This window comes from Carica papaya, chromosome 5 (genome assembly GCF_054855325.1).
Source record: "Carica papaya isolate Zhongbai chromosome 5, ASM5485532v1, whole genome shotgun sequence".
Taxonomy (NCBI): domain Eukaryota; kingdom Viridiplantae; phylum Streptophyta; class Magnoliopsida; order Brassicales; family Caricaceae; genus Carica; species Carica papaya.
Window position 1 is genome coordinate 1844975 of NC_142313.1, and position 13484 is coordinate 1858458.

At 36.7% G+C, this 13484-nt stretch overlaps 1 protein-coding gene across 2 annotated transcripts; it reads left to right on the top strand.

Moving 5' to 3' along the window:
- Nucleotides 1-1584: 1584 nt before the first annotated feature.
- On the top strand, nucleotides 1585-13128 carry LOC110821306 (uncharacterized). 2 transcript variants are annotated; one of them, XM_088220348.1, is made up of 28 exons: nucleotides 1585-2040; nucleotides 2142-2352; nucleotides 2459-2595; nucleotides 4509-4625; nucleotides 4722-4868; nucleotides 5035-5455; nucleotides 5557-5662; nucleotides 5901-6022; nucleotides 6124-6215; nucleotides 6604-6823; nucleotides 6946-7009; nucleotides 7593-7741; nucleotides 7839-7909; nucleotides 8008-8181; nucleotides 8296-8367; nucleotides 10143-10244; nucleotides 10319-10408; nucleotides 10516-10591; nucleotides 10676-10772; nucleotides 10870-10939; nucleotides 11001-11180; nucleotides 11338-11460; nucleotides 11538-11621; nucleotides 11708-11892; nucleotides 11994-12132; nucleotides 12221-12280; nucleotides 12427-12531; nucleotides 12739-13128. In XM_088220348.1, the coding sequence occupies exons 1-28, from the start codon at nucleotides 1948-1950 to the stop codon at nucleotides 12850-12852; spliced, it is 3621 nt and encodes a 1206-aa protein (XP_088076474.1). In that variant the 5' UTR covers nucleotides 1585-1947; the 3' UTR covers nucleotides 12853-13128. The 2 variants fall into 2 exon arrangements, with proteins under 2 accessions (XP_088076474.1, XP_088076475.1); XM_088220349.1 differs by having other exon boundaries at nucleotides 5035-5443.
- Nucleotides 13129-13484: the final 356 nt, after the last annotated feature.

Sequence of the window (13484 nt, forward strand, 5' to 3'; positions counted from 1 at the left end):
CGGAGGTCGGAAAGGGCCTCATCGGAGGCAAAAACCGAGGAGGGGCGCGGCGCCGCCGCTGGGTTTCGGCCGTATTTTCCTGCCGTTTGGCCGGGATTTTGGCTTCGATTTGGCCATAGGGGAAATCAGCGTGGAAAAACGAGTCGGGAGTATGAAATTTACCTCGATCGGCGGTCGGAAATCTCCCCGGTTCAGCGGCGGGTGGCGGCGGCCGGCGTCTCCGGCGTCTGGTTCGTCTTCTCCGGCGAGGGCAGGCGGCTAGGGTTTTTGTGGTCAGGTGTGGGGGTTCTATTTATACCATTTTGCCTTTTGATCTCAGCTGTCCATTTTGATTTAATCTGGGCCGTCCGAGCGATTGCATCTGGGCCGTCCGTACGCACGCTTGATCTGGGTCGTCCGATCGCGCGTACGCGGATCGCCAACGTGGCCCGTCCCCGGTCGACGTGGTTTTGCCACGTGGCAGGTCCTGGTTGGCTGGGACTGCTGACCGAGTCTGCTGACGTGGCTGCTGACGTGGCGTTTTTTAAAACCTAATTAAAATAATTAATAATAAAATAATAAATTTTTTTCAAATTTCCGGGCGTTACAAACCCACATCGTAAATTCAATATTCTAACAAATTTTGATTAAATTATAATTTAATTTAACGTAATTTTATATTTACCAACTTGAATAAAAATTATATATTTTACTTTAATTTAAATTGATTTATATAGACATTATATCGCATAATTACATTATTTAACTAACTAATAATTTTTTAATTAAAATTTAAATTTTCTCGCGTTTTAATTTTATTAGATTATGATGTAATTTAATGTAATTTTGTATTTACCAACTTAAATAAAAATAATATATTTAGCTTAATTTAAATCGATATCACATAATTACATTATATAACTATCAATAAATATTTTTTATTTAATTATAAAATATAATTAATAATTCTATGGTTGCAATCTAAAATTAACACACATAATAAATTCAATAATCCAACCATCAACATACTAAATTTGGGATTTGGGGTGGATTATGATTTAATTTAATGTGATTTTATATTTACAAATTTAAATAAAAATCACATATTTTACTTAATTTAAGTGGATTTTTTTTAATTATATTTAGATATGATCTCACGTGATTACATTTATATATATATATATATATATAATTTAAGTATATTTATTTTTAATTTTTCTTTATCTTATTTATGTATTGTGATTGTTTATGCTCGTAGTGGGTAATTTATTTATTTAGAGAAATTGTGTATTGAAAAGTAATAAAAATTAATTAATTGCAATTATTGTTAATAGTAAAAATAAAATTTAATATGATAATATATATATTTTAAATAAAACACATTATTAATTATTTACAATATAAGAATAAATTTAAATTTATTAGTAAAAATTACACCATCAAATACTAATTTTTTTTTTTATAAAAAAATATTATAATATTAAAAGTCCAAAAAAATTACGCAGCGGTGATAATTTGACCAAATTTCTTTCAAGACCTTTTTGAGCATCCAAAACAGAGGAATAGTATAAGTCTCACGCGCTTTGACTCCACAACGCTTCTGTAAATTTTCGCACCAACCAAACAGTCCCTTGCTACTTCCTACCGCCCCCATAAACTCTATTTTTCTTTTTCAGATTTCTCTTTCTTTGTCGATTTATCTCACCGATATAAATCAGTAAAATTGGGAATATATATATGTATATTTTTTATGATAATAAAACCGAAATATAAAACAAACAAAGTGCATATAACTGATCTCCGCAATCATTCACCTTCTCTTTCGATTCTTCCTTGATTCTCTCTCCACAAAATCACCCTCTTCTTGGATCGGAGAGCCCAGGCGCACACCGATATTATCATCATCATCATCATCAACAAGGAGAAAAGAGAAGAAGAAGAAGAAGAGCAAAAGCAACAGCGATAAACATGGTGGAGACAAGAAGGAGTTCGTCTTCATCTAAGCGGTCTCTCTGTTCTCCTACCGCCGGGTCGCCACCTCACTCCAATAAACGGCCCAAGGTAATCTTTTAGGTTGTGGCTCTGTAAATCTCGATTCTTTTTTCCAGATTTGAATCTGGGTTTCTGATTGTTTGGTTTTATATTTGTTTTCGGAATCTCAGGCGGCCGAGGTGGCGGCGTCGTCAACGGGAGATATACCGATCGGAACCCTAGGTCAGGCGAAGGATGTCGGTTCTGAGGGTCGAGAGTCGGACCTCCGATCACCTAATCTTGAAGCCGCCTGTGCTGCCAAGACCACTGCCGTTGACGCTTCCGCCCCTGAGAAAATCCCCGATGTCGAAGGTGACGACTTGGTGTCCACGTGCGCTGAAGGTTCGATCCTTCATGCATGGTTCTTGATTTGGATTTCTGTGAAAGAGTTTGTTTATGGTTCTTCTTAATTGGATTTTATCATGGTGTATTTCAATTTTGGGTTTAGGCCAAGCTGACGGGGATGTGGAGAAATCAAAGGCGGTAGCTGTGGTGTTCGACGGTCGGGTGAAGAAGAAGCCCAGGAGACCCTCAAAATTGAGTTCGAAGGTTGCATGGGGAAAGCTGCTTTCTCAGTGCTCCCAGGTGGGTTTTGCTCTGTGTTGGGTATTTTATTGGTGTGGTCTTGCTCTGGCGAAGTCTAGGAATTTAGTCTGGTTTTGCTAAGGTTGAACCAGAATTTTTTAAAAAAGTTATTTCTTTTTCAGTTGAGCAGGAGATTAGGGTTTATCAAGGGTATTGTATCCCTCTTGGATTGTTCAAGTTGATTGGTTTACTAAATCTTGCGTGATTATGCAGTGTTTTCCAGTTAAAAAGAGTTCTGGCATGTGGTGGTAACTCTTTAGATTAACTAGTTTGGGCTGCAAGAAAAGGTGAATGATGCAGCAAGTCTTGGGTAATATTTAAGGATGCCACGGAGATTGAAAAATGTCACATATGAAAATTTTCTATTTTGTAAGTATTGCTGTGGGGGTTTTGATATTTTGACAAACAAGGCTGACTGTTGCTGCATTAGATGAGGTGATGTGGTATTGTTTTTAACCTGATTTTTCAGCAGTTAGTTGCAGGGGAATGACTTGTGTGGACATCATGTTCAGTTGAGGTGAAGGTGTGAGAAGGTTCAGTAAAAGGGTCTTTAGGGACAAAAAAGCAGCTCCTTTGGTCCCTCATTATAGTTTTTCTGGTATTTTGGATGGAGAGGAAAAGAAGATAATCGTGATGGTGCTTCTTATGTAGATTGACACGACCCCTGTAGAGGCTATTAAATTTTTATCAAATAGATCAAGCATATTTGTCTTTAGGAATAGCATGAGTGTAAATTTTGGTGGATGTAATTCTGTGAACATATCCTGGTAGAGGATTGAGCATAGGAATGGGGAATAATGTCTGCAGCTTGGGACAAAATGGAGAGCTTACAGAGGTTGACATGCTGATCAGCTCCATTGTGTGTGTAATCAGAGTGGCATTTGATGTAGGTTAAGAATGCTGGAGTTTCTTGAGGCATGATATAGTGCCCCCATGCCCAAATACAACAGGTCCAACAATTTACAGCCCAAACCATTGACAATTCTAAGCTCAAGTAGTCACCAGGAAGTTGGTAGTATGGTGATAAGAAAGTTATCAATCACATATTTAGCCAAGATGAGATCGGGATATCATGAATCATTCATTTGATCATGCTACAGTCTCGAGAATTGGTATCATAACATCATGGCACTTGTTTTGGCTCTCTTTCATGCACTCAAGTGAAGTTTTACCCATCGATGTTGTTGTCTGGAGAATTTTTGAGGAACTTGTGTTTGAGATGTTCCCATGATATATCCAAGAAACATACTGGTGGTGGTGGACTAAGATATAGTATATTTTAATTATGGAAAGATGAGTCTTGAAATTTGGACATGACACCTAGCAGGATTAGAAATCTGCTTGGCAATTTCTGATGTTACTGATGACTAAGACTATTATATATAGTTTTCATAACACATAAGAACTATATTATTCTTGAGATAGAACAAAAAAAAGCAGGAAAAGAAGTCATCAAGCGTGCACGAGTCTTAACCACTGCGATATGATAGGGATGTTTTCCAGGTCTGCTTTTGTCATTTTTCTTCTTTCCTTGTGACAGGGATGCATGAAATTCTCTCTCTAGGGTAAATGAATGAAAATTACTAACTTTGGTTGTGCCCCACTTGCTTAATTCCCCGTTTTATGAGGTCAGATGCGTATTGGTGAAAATTCCCTGTCTGTGTTTTCCAGTTCATGTGGACATGGTTATTCTTATGGGATTGCCTAATATCGATTTAGGTTTTACATAGCATATCCATTAAATTTTTGCCCATTTTCTGAAGAGTTTAAACCAAAAGAGAAAAGGTTTGAATTGTCTTTCACCCTTTCTCTTTGTCTTTTATGTAGGATGGGATGGACCTTTAAATTATTTTCTTAATCTTTGCTGCTATTGAATCTAGTAATTAATCCTAATGCTTCAAATTTTCTTTCAGAATCCTCACCTTGATATGTGTGGTGCTTTTTTCACTGTTGGCCAAAGCCGTCAATGCAACCTGTGTCTTAAAGATTCAGCTATTAGTAAGACCTTGTGTAAACTGAGGCACATTGAGGTACAATATATATTATATCTAAAACTCTTTTTTGATGTGGTAGATATCTAAAATAGAATGGTTGTGATGGTGCTATCTATTCTCTTTTCTATGCAGCGGGAAGGTTCATCTGTGGCATTACTGGAAATTACAGGGGGCAAAGGTGTCGTCCAAGTAAATGGCAAGATTTACCAAAAAAGTTCTAGTGTAATGTTAAATGGAGGTGATGAGGTGGTTTTCAGCTCCACTGGAAAACATGCTTACGTATCCTTTCGCAAATGAATATTGTGGTTCTTTATGCTCACAGAAATTTTCTTCTTCCCAGATGTTTAACCTTCTTGGCACTGTTTTTCTAGTATTATGTCACTCAATATTTTGTGCTCTTCTGACTTATTAATTCTCTAAATATTTTTCCTTGATCTGTAATCAGATTTTTCAATCGCTTACCAGTGATAACTTAGCTCCTTCAGGCTTAGCTTCTCATCAATTGAGCTTTCTAGAAGCACAGGGTGCATCCTTGTTAGCAGCGGCGGACCCACCTACTCTTGCGGGAGCAGCATCCATATTAGCATCTCTGTCAAATCTTCTTCCACCACCTAAAAAAGCTGGTGAGGATGTGCAGCAAAATGCAGAAATGCCGGTGCTGCCTTCAGGTCCTGATGAGCGCGTTCAAGAGATTGAGATGAAGGAAAGTAATGCTAGTAATGATGTAGTGGACGTTTCTTCAAAGGAAAAAGCTCTCATTCCCTCTCTGGATGTAGCCAGCGAAAATCCAAATATTGACGGGCTTGGTTTGGATGCTTCCACGGATGCTGAAATTGGGAGGATTCCTACTTTGCGTATGATTTCAGGTTTTACCTCTTCTGATTTTTATTTAAGCACCAGCATCTCCAAGATGCTTGATGATCAAAGAGAAATTAGCAAATTATTGAGGAGATTGATTCTTCGACAGGTCTGATGACAAGTAGACGGCAAGCTTTCAAAGATAGTCTGCGAGAAGGAATTCTAAGTCCAGACAATATAGAAGTATCTTTCGAGAATTTCCCGTATTACTTAAGGTGTGTGATTTTTTGCTTTTGAATTTTGATGTTTTTTATTTTCAAGTAGAATACGTGTTATTTCTCTTCATTTTATAAGCTTCATCTTGAAAATTTCTCAGTCCACAGCTTTATGAATATGGTGAACCAGTTTTTTGAGTTGAATATTTTATTTTCTTTTATTGTGCTTAAATCAGTGTGCGTGCTATAGTTCAATGTTGGTCAAATATTTTATCGTTTGGATTATTTATTGATACAGTGATACGACGAAGAACGTTTTGGTAGCTTCCACATACATATACTTGAGGTGCAATAAGTTCGTAAATTATGCATCAGGCTTCTCTACTATGTGCCCTCGAATATTATTATCAGGGCCTGCAGGTTTGTCTGCCATTTTTTCTTGAATGTTGCTTTTTGAATCCCTGATTATAATTCACGTGCAACTTTTAGTCACCTGTTGTTATTCTACAAATCTTTGATAGGTTCGGAAATATACCAGGAGACTTTAGCGAAGGCACTTGCCAAACATTTTGGTGCTAAATTGCTGATCATTGATTCTCTCCTCTTGCCTGGTGTAAGCTTCATTGATATCTTTCTATTGGTTTTCTTTACTGCACATGTCTGTTGCTGTTCTTGTTGTTTAGCTTTTGTCACTAATAGCTGAAGGAGGACTTTGTCTCGAAGGATTTTGTTTTTTTTTTGGGGGGGAGGGGGGTGTGGGTGTTTGGTGAGGGGGGGGGGGGGGGAGGAGGGGGCACGGGGGAAGTAATTCCAGCTACTTTTTTCCTATAAATCAGCAACCTAACCCTTGAAGTATCAGTTTTGAGAGGATCACATGTTCTTAGGTGCAACACTCATTGAGAACTACTGATTTCTTGTCACTGTTGTAACTTTTGTTTGATTTCTGAGATTTGTGTGTTTTCATCTGAGCCATCTACTCTTCATTTTTACATAAATTCCAGGGCTCAACTGCCAGGGAATCAGATCTCCCTAAAGAAAGCTTGAAACCTGAAAGAACTTCTTTCTACACTAAACGTGCTGCACAAACTACTGTGATACAACATAAGAAACCCACTTCCAGTGTTGAGGCTGATATAACTGGTGGTTCAACTCTAAGCTCGCAGGCAATGCCAAAGCAAGAAGTATCTACTGCATCGTCCAAAAATTATACCTTCAAAAAAGGCATGCTATTCCTATAGTCTTTTTTTTTATCTAGTGCTTTTTTTCGTATGCCATGATTTGATGATCAATTTTTGTTCATGACATTTCAATCTGTAGTTGAAAAATGATTGTTAAAATTTCAGGTGATAGAGTGAAGTTTATTGGGGCCTCACCTAATGCACTTTCTTCACTGCAGCCTACACTACGGTATTCTCCTGTTCCTTTTATTGTTCACTACCTTTTCTCCTCTTTATTGCTTTGTTTTCCTATTTAATCAATATAGAAGATGGATCTTAAAATTGCTGGCAAGAAATTTAGATATATTTATTTTTCCGTCACTACCGAGTCTTGCGTCCATATGTGCTTGTCTTTGGTATTATGATGGCCTTATGTGGATGTGTCATCTTGAACAAATTGAAATCTTTTGCCTACTTGAGAACCTCCAGACAACAAGAAGTATTCAAGCATTATTGACTCTAATATGCTGGTTCAAATAGAGCAAAGAATAAGCATAACAGGTTCATATAACAATTAGAGCAAAGAATAAGCAAACAACCATAATAACCCTGGATTACTGTAGCTTAAATAAAAAGAAACCGCCACTTCTTAACACAAAATAGAACCCTTGAAATCTATTCTTGCGCCAAAATTGTGTTCTTGGTACTTTGATTAGTCTCGCATCCCATCGTCCTGTCTCATGAAAAAGCAGTAGGTAAAATTAATTTGTGAAATCTATATTTCTACATTTAGTTGCCAATTTCTAAGTTTCTTCTGATATCTTTCTGAGCAGGGGACCAATGGTTGGTTTTCGAGGTCAAGTGCTCCTTGCTTTTGAAGAAAATGGTTCCTCAAAAGTCGGGGTCAGGTTTGATAAGTGTATTCCAGAAGGCACCGATCTTGGTGGCCTTTGTGAAGAGGATCATGGTTTCTTTTGTACTGGTGATTCTCTTAAACCGCCTTTCACATATATTTATATATTGATTCTTCTATTGGTTGTAATGTGTGGGTTTTATCTGATTATGTTTTGTCTCTACAGCTAGTTCTCTTCGCTTGGACAGTTCTGCAGGAGACGATATAGAGAAGCTTGCAGTTAATGAACTTTATGAGGTAAATGCTGCTCTTTTGTTGAGGAAGAATCGTGTTTTTTTTTTGCTGGCTTTCCTACAACTTGAAGTATTATCTTTGTGGGTGTCTCATGTTTCTAGGTTGCTGTAAACGAGTGCAAAAGCACTGCCATGATATTGTTTGTGAAAGACATAGAGAAATCTATGGTTGGGAACAATGAGGCATGTGCAGTTATAAGGGCTAAGATCGAAAAATTACCAGCTAATGTTGTTGTTATTGGCTCCCACACCCAGATGGATAATCGGAAGGAGAAAGTGAGGAATTTGGTTTGCTATATTATATTTTCTGTAAACTATCATAATTTGTTCTGGCACATGGATGTGCCCACACAGAATATTTTGTTTACAGATATTCTTTTTGTTTTCCAGTCCCATCCTGGTGGGCTTTTATTCACAAAGTTTGGAGGCAACCAGACGGCACTGCTTGACCTTGCTTTTCCGGTACGGGAGATGGTCATCTTTTTTGAAATTTTTTAATCCTTAAGTTATACTAGAACAGTGGATAATTGTTGTGCTTTTGCTTGTTATGTTTCTATAACATGTGCTAGTAGCTGATCCTTATCTTGAGTTTTCATTTTGGCTTGCTGCTGGTTGTTTTTTCGTCTGAAAAGAAAACTTCCAGTTTCAACCTCATGGATTCTGTTGGTTCTAAATTTTAGTTTTATGTTACTATCATTGAATGTGATTCATTATCAGACAATTATTATTCTTCCAATATTTTGGGCTACTGTCTTTCAGATCAAGAAATTTCGAGTATCTTAGGATGCAGATGCTTTAGATATCAACAATAGCGCTAAGCAATTTTTTTAACCTGCCGGGAATGTTATATTTGAACAATCTTTCATCTTTCTCTAAGTTAGGTCCTTGAAGATTTCTGAGAAAGATGCCGTTTGTCCACTCCCAGTGAATGGTTGTAGCCATGCATATAGGATAGTGTTGGTGTGGTCCAGAATTTTTTACTTTAAAATCTTATTTTGGAGGTGGTGGCAGCAGGTGGTGTGTGAAAAAGCAAACAGGTTAGTTAGAGAACACAGATTCAGAAGATGTAAATGCTTTTTCTAATTTACAAAATTCCTGCTAAAATTGAATGTTCAAAAGTTGATCATTTATTGTCGAGCCTGGTTAGAAAAGATTATACTTCTGAGAGCCCTCTTAACTCTCCGAAGAATTGGTATGCAAGTGTCATTAGCATGTTGTTTTGCTTGTTATGTCAAGGGAATCTTAGGGGTGAAGTGCAACACCAGCTCAAAGTTATTGATATAGATGGCTCATCTAAGCTTGTGGAGATTGTCAGGATACTAAAACAGGATTACCTAGCCATTTTTTCAGGCAGGTTGGATTTGGCTTAGTCCTGCTACTTAACTTAAGCCCAGCTCTAACAGACCTACTACACTTTGACTTTGTTTAAAGAAAAAAGTTTCTATTTCCACTGTAAGTCATGCCAAATAAAAACACCTGACAGTGGTGCAAGTATTAAAAAACTACATAAGTTCCATCTCAAATGAACAATACTTAGATATATGATGGTATCTTCATATCTCTATTCTCTTACTCAAGAACACGCTTATGTATATGGCTTAAACTCTGTATGTACAAATGAATTTGTATGCGTGTAAACATGTATGCTTCTATAATCCTTTGTATGCATGCATATGTTATGATACACATTATGCAGGTAGTGAATGTGCGCGTAGCATTTGGGAAATATCACTTCTTTTTTCTTACTTCTTTCACCTTTATTCCCTCAGATGAATTGAACTTGTATGTTTGTCATGTGGATGGGGCCAGCTTGCCCTTGATAGGAGGCGTTGATCATGACTATTGGATCAATTTCTAAGAATAATTGCATTAATTAAGATTCTCGCATGATTTTAACTGTTGAGAAAATTTCAAGTCTTCTTCTCATGTTATAGCAGCATTGAAAAACATGAATTGTTGGTTAGCTGACTCCACCTCTCCTCAGTCAGATCTTTTTGGAACTTCAAGAGAAAAATGAAGCAGGATGTAAATTATTGTTTATCTAAATATATAATAAGTTTTTATTTCCTCTTTTTTCTCCGGCTTTAAGAAAAGAGAAGCATGTGATTGTTATATATATATATGTTTCTGCCTTTGAGCATTAAATATGTGTTGATTAAAAGAACCTATTTAATCTTTGGGTAATGCATCCCTCTGAATTGTCAAAATGATTTTTGATTATTTCAAATAATATACAGGACAATTTTGGTAGAATGCATGATAGGAGCAAAGAAATGCCCAAAACAATGAAACATGTAACTCGGCTCTTTCCAAACAAAGTTACTATCCAGTTACCTCAGGTGAGGAGCACGTATCCCTTTTTACTCAAGTAGTTTCCTCTAATATCACAGCTAATACTTCCAAAATGTGGCAGGATGAAGCATTGCTTTTAGACTGGAAGCAGCAGTTGGAACGTGATACAGAAACTTTGAAAGCACAATCAAATATTGTTAACATTCGCTCAGTGAGTGGTTCTTGCTGAAATTGTTTGGCTCTCCCTTCCTGTTATATTCTTTCTGTTGACGGCTGCTTAGCTTTTTCTCGCTGACATTCTTCCTTGAAATAATCTAGGTTCTTAGCCGACATGGTTTCATTTGCCCTGATATTGAAACTTTGTGCATCAAAGATCAAACCCTTGTGCCTGAAAGTCAGTGTATCTAGATTCTTGTACACTAAATACTTTATGCTGTCAATTTTTTATGCTGATGCTTCCTTCATATTAACGTAATAGGTGTGGAGAAAATAGTCGGCTGGGCTCTAAGTCACCATTTCATGCAGAGTTCGGAAGCTATGATTAAAGATTCTAAACTTGTGATCTCTAGTGAAAAGTTAGTTACTATCTGTGATGTACTATCATTGTAACTGAAGTTAACAAAAACTACTTCTTTTAACTTGCATTAACAAATTTGTTAATTTGTGATGCAGCATTAAGTATGGTCTCAGCATTCTTCAGGGCATTCAAAATGAAAGCAAGAGCTTGAAGAAATCTCTCAAGGTAATTTGCTATCAATTCAAATTTCCAACTTGTTTTGGATCTAACATTTAAGTGGCTTCAGGATGTGGTTACGGAGAATGAATTTGAGAAGAAACTCCTTGCTGATGTTATTCCGCCAAGTGATATTGGGGTTACTTTTGATGATATTGGAGCCTTGGAAAATGTAAAAGATACACTGAAGGAATTGGTGATGCTCCCTCTTCAAAGACCTGAATTATTTTGCAAAGGACAGCTGACAAAGGTCCAGTTGTTATACATGTTCTTTGATTTCTTTATGGTTTTTCTCTTAATGGAAATAAAGATTCTTTTTGGATTTAGCATCCGTGTTTAGTTTTATCTTTGTCCTCAGCTTGTTTTGGTTTTCTGCTTTCATCTGAATATGTCGACTTTTTTTGCAGCCTACAAAGGGTATTCTGCTCTTTGGCCCTCCTGGTACTGGGAAGACAATGCTGGCAAAGGCTGTCGCAACTGAGGCTGGTGCAAACTTTATCAATATTTCAATGTCCAGCATCACTTCCAAGGTATTTAAGCATTGAGGAGGTTTCTGCTTGTTTTATCACCTGAAATTTGCACTTGACCACCTCTATTTTGCATGCAGTGGTTTGGTGAAGGTGAGAAATATGTGAAAGCGGTATTCTCTCTTGCTAGTAAAATTGCTCCTAGCGTTATTTTTGTTGATGAGGTATGTAAAAGTATCTAAAAACCGCCATTCTGATTAGGCTTAGGTTTGAGAAATGCTCTTCTTGCTGAATCGGGTAGTTGCCTTAGGTTGATAGCATGCTGGGAAGAAGGGAAAATCCGGGAGAACATGAAGCTATGCGGAAAATGAAGAATGAATTTATGGTAAACTGGGATGGTTTGCGGACGAAGGATAAAGAACGTGTCCTGGTTCTTGCTGCTACAAATAGGCCCTTTGACCTTGATGAGGCAGTTATTAGAAGGCTTCCTCGGAGGTAACCGTAACTATTTTAGCAATTTGTATGAATTTCGTACTACCTGGAGTGTGATTACATGGAGTGTGATTAATGCCATTAATCCTAGTTGTTATGTACAGATTGATGGTTAACTTGCCAGATGCCCAAAACAGAGAAAAAATTCTTAGAGTTATTTTAGCTAAGGAAGATTTAGCACCTAATGTTGACTTAGAAGCAATTGCAAATATGACAGATGGTTACTCTGGAAGCGACCTTAAGGTTGGAACTCTTTCTTTCTAATTGTTCTTTATTCTATATGAAATTCATTTTTCTCTACTGGGTTCTTGATAAAAGAATTATGTTGCAGAACCTCTGCGTGACTGCTGCACACTGTCCCATTCGAGAAATATTAGAGAAGGAAAAACAGGTTATTCTCATATAATATCAAAATTTATATTCCTTAAAGATTTTGATCAATTTCCAATGTGGACAAAAAATCTTGTATACTTCAGGATTATGTTTATTTGTGATTTATATAATGCTAAATAGTATCTCACATTGCTTAACTTTCAGGAGAGAGCTTTAGCTTTGTCTGAAAACAGACCCTCACCTGCATTGTACAGCAGTTGTGATATCCGGCCTTTGAAGATTGACGATTTTAAATATGCGCACGAGCAGGTATTAGTGGTTATGATGATTTTAATTTGAAGATTTGCGTGTTAATTTGAACTTCATCAAACTATCTACATAACATGTATTTGAAGATGGAAGGATCTAAAGTTCTAAGACTACTTTCTCCTAAAAGCCCTCTGAATAGCCCTTATCCTGGGCATGCTAAAATAACATGTATTTGAATGTAATCCAATGTTTGATTTGATGACACAGGTGTGTGCGAGTGTGTCATCAGAGTCTACAAATATGAATGAGCTTCTCCAGTGGAACGATCTGTACGGAGAGGGTGGATCGAGGAAGAAGAGATCCTTGAGCTACTTTATGTAGAGACACCATTGTGTATAAACCCATTCCTTGTTTAGTTGATTTTTCTATGCCATCTTTAAGAAAAGATGGCCAAGATGAGAGGGGGAACCGGCAGCTATGGAATTCCTAATGCAGGTTCCGTCTCCGATGTATAATATATAGGTTTTTGCTTGAGGCATTTCTTTTAGGAAGTTTACAATATTTATCGAGCTAATAACTTTTTTAGAAGAAGAATATCAAGCTAATGACTTGATGAAATTTCTCTTTTAGGAATTATAAATTGCCTTTTCCGACTCATGCATTTCGGTCTCTCATTCTGCGCGTACATGGTAATTGATCGGATCGGTTCGGTTCAGAAAATAAGAGATGTCGTCTCCGTTTATGATGTTTGATAGATGGAACATGCATTTGGTTTCCTTACAATCTCATCTCAACATAGGTTATTTACCCTGTTGTTCAAAAAGCCAGTAACAACAAATGATTATTATTGTTGGTAATTAATATTTTGATGTTAAATTATTAAAAAATTTATTTAAAATAATAATTATACAGAATAAATTTAAAATATTAAATAATTTTTTATTAAATATATTTAATTAAATAGTAAATTAATAATAAAATAAGGTGAATGAAATTTATATTTTTTTATAAAT

Excerpts from the sequence above, each read along its gene's own strand:
- LOC110821306 (XM_088220348.1), top strand. The coding sequence starts at position 1,948 with ATGGTGGAGACAAGAAGGAGTTCGTCTTCATCTAAGCGGTCTCTCTGT. Across the intron at positions 10,773-10,869 it reads CTTGTGATCTCTAGTGAAAA|CATTAAGTATGGTCTCAGCA; the intron begins GTTAGTTACTAT and ends TTTGTGATGCAG. Across the intron at positions 11,461-11,537 it reads TGTCCAGCATCACTTCCAAG|TGGTTTGGTGAAGGTGAGAA; the intron begins GTATTTAAGCAT and ends TTTTGCATGCAG.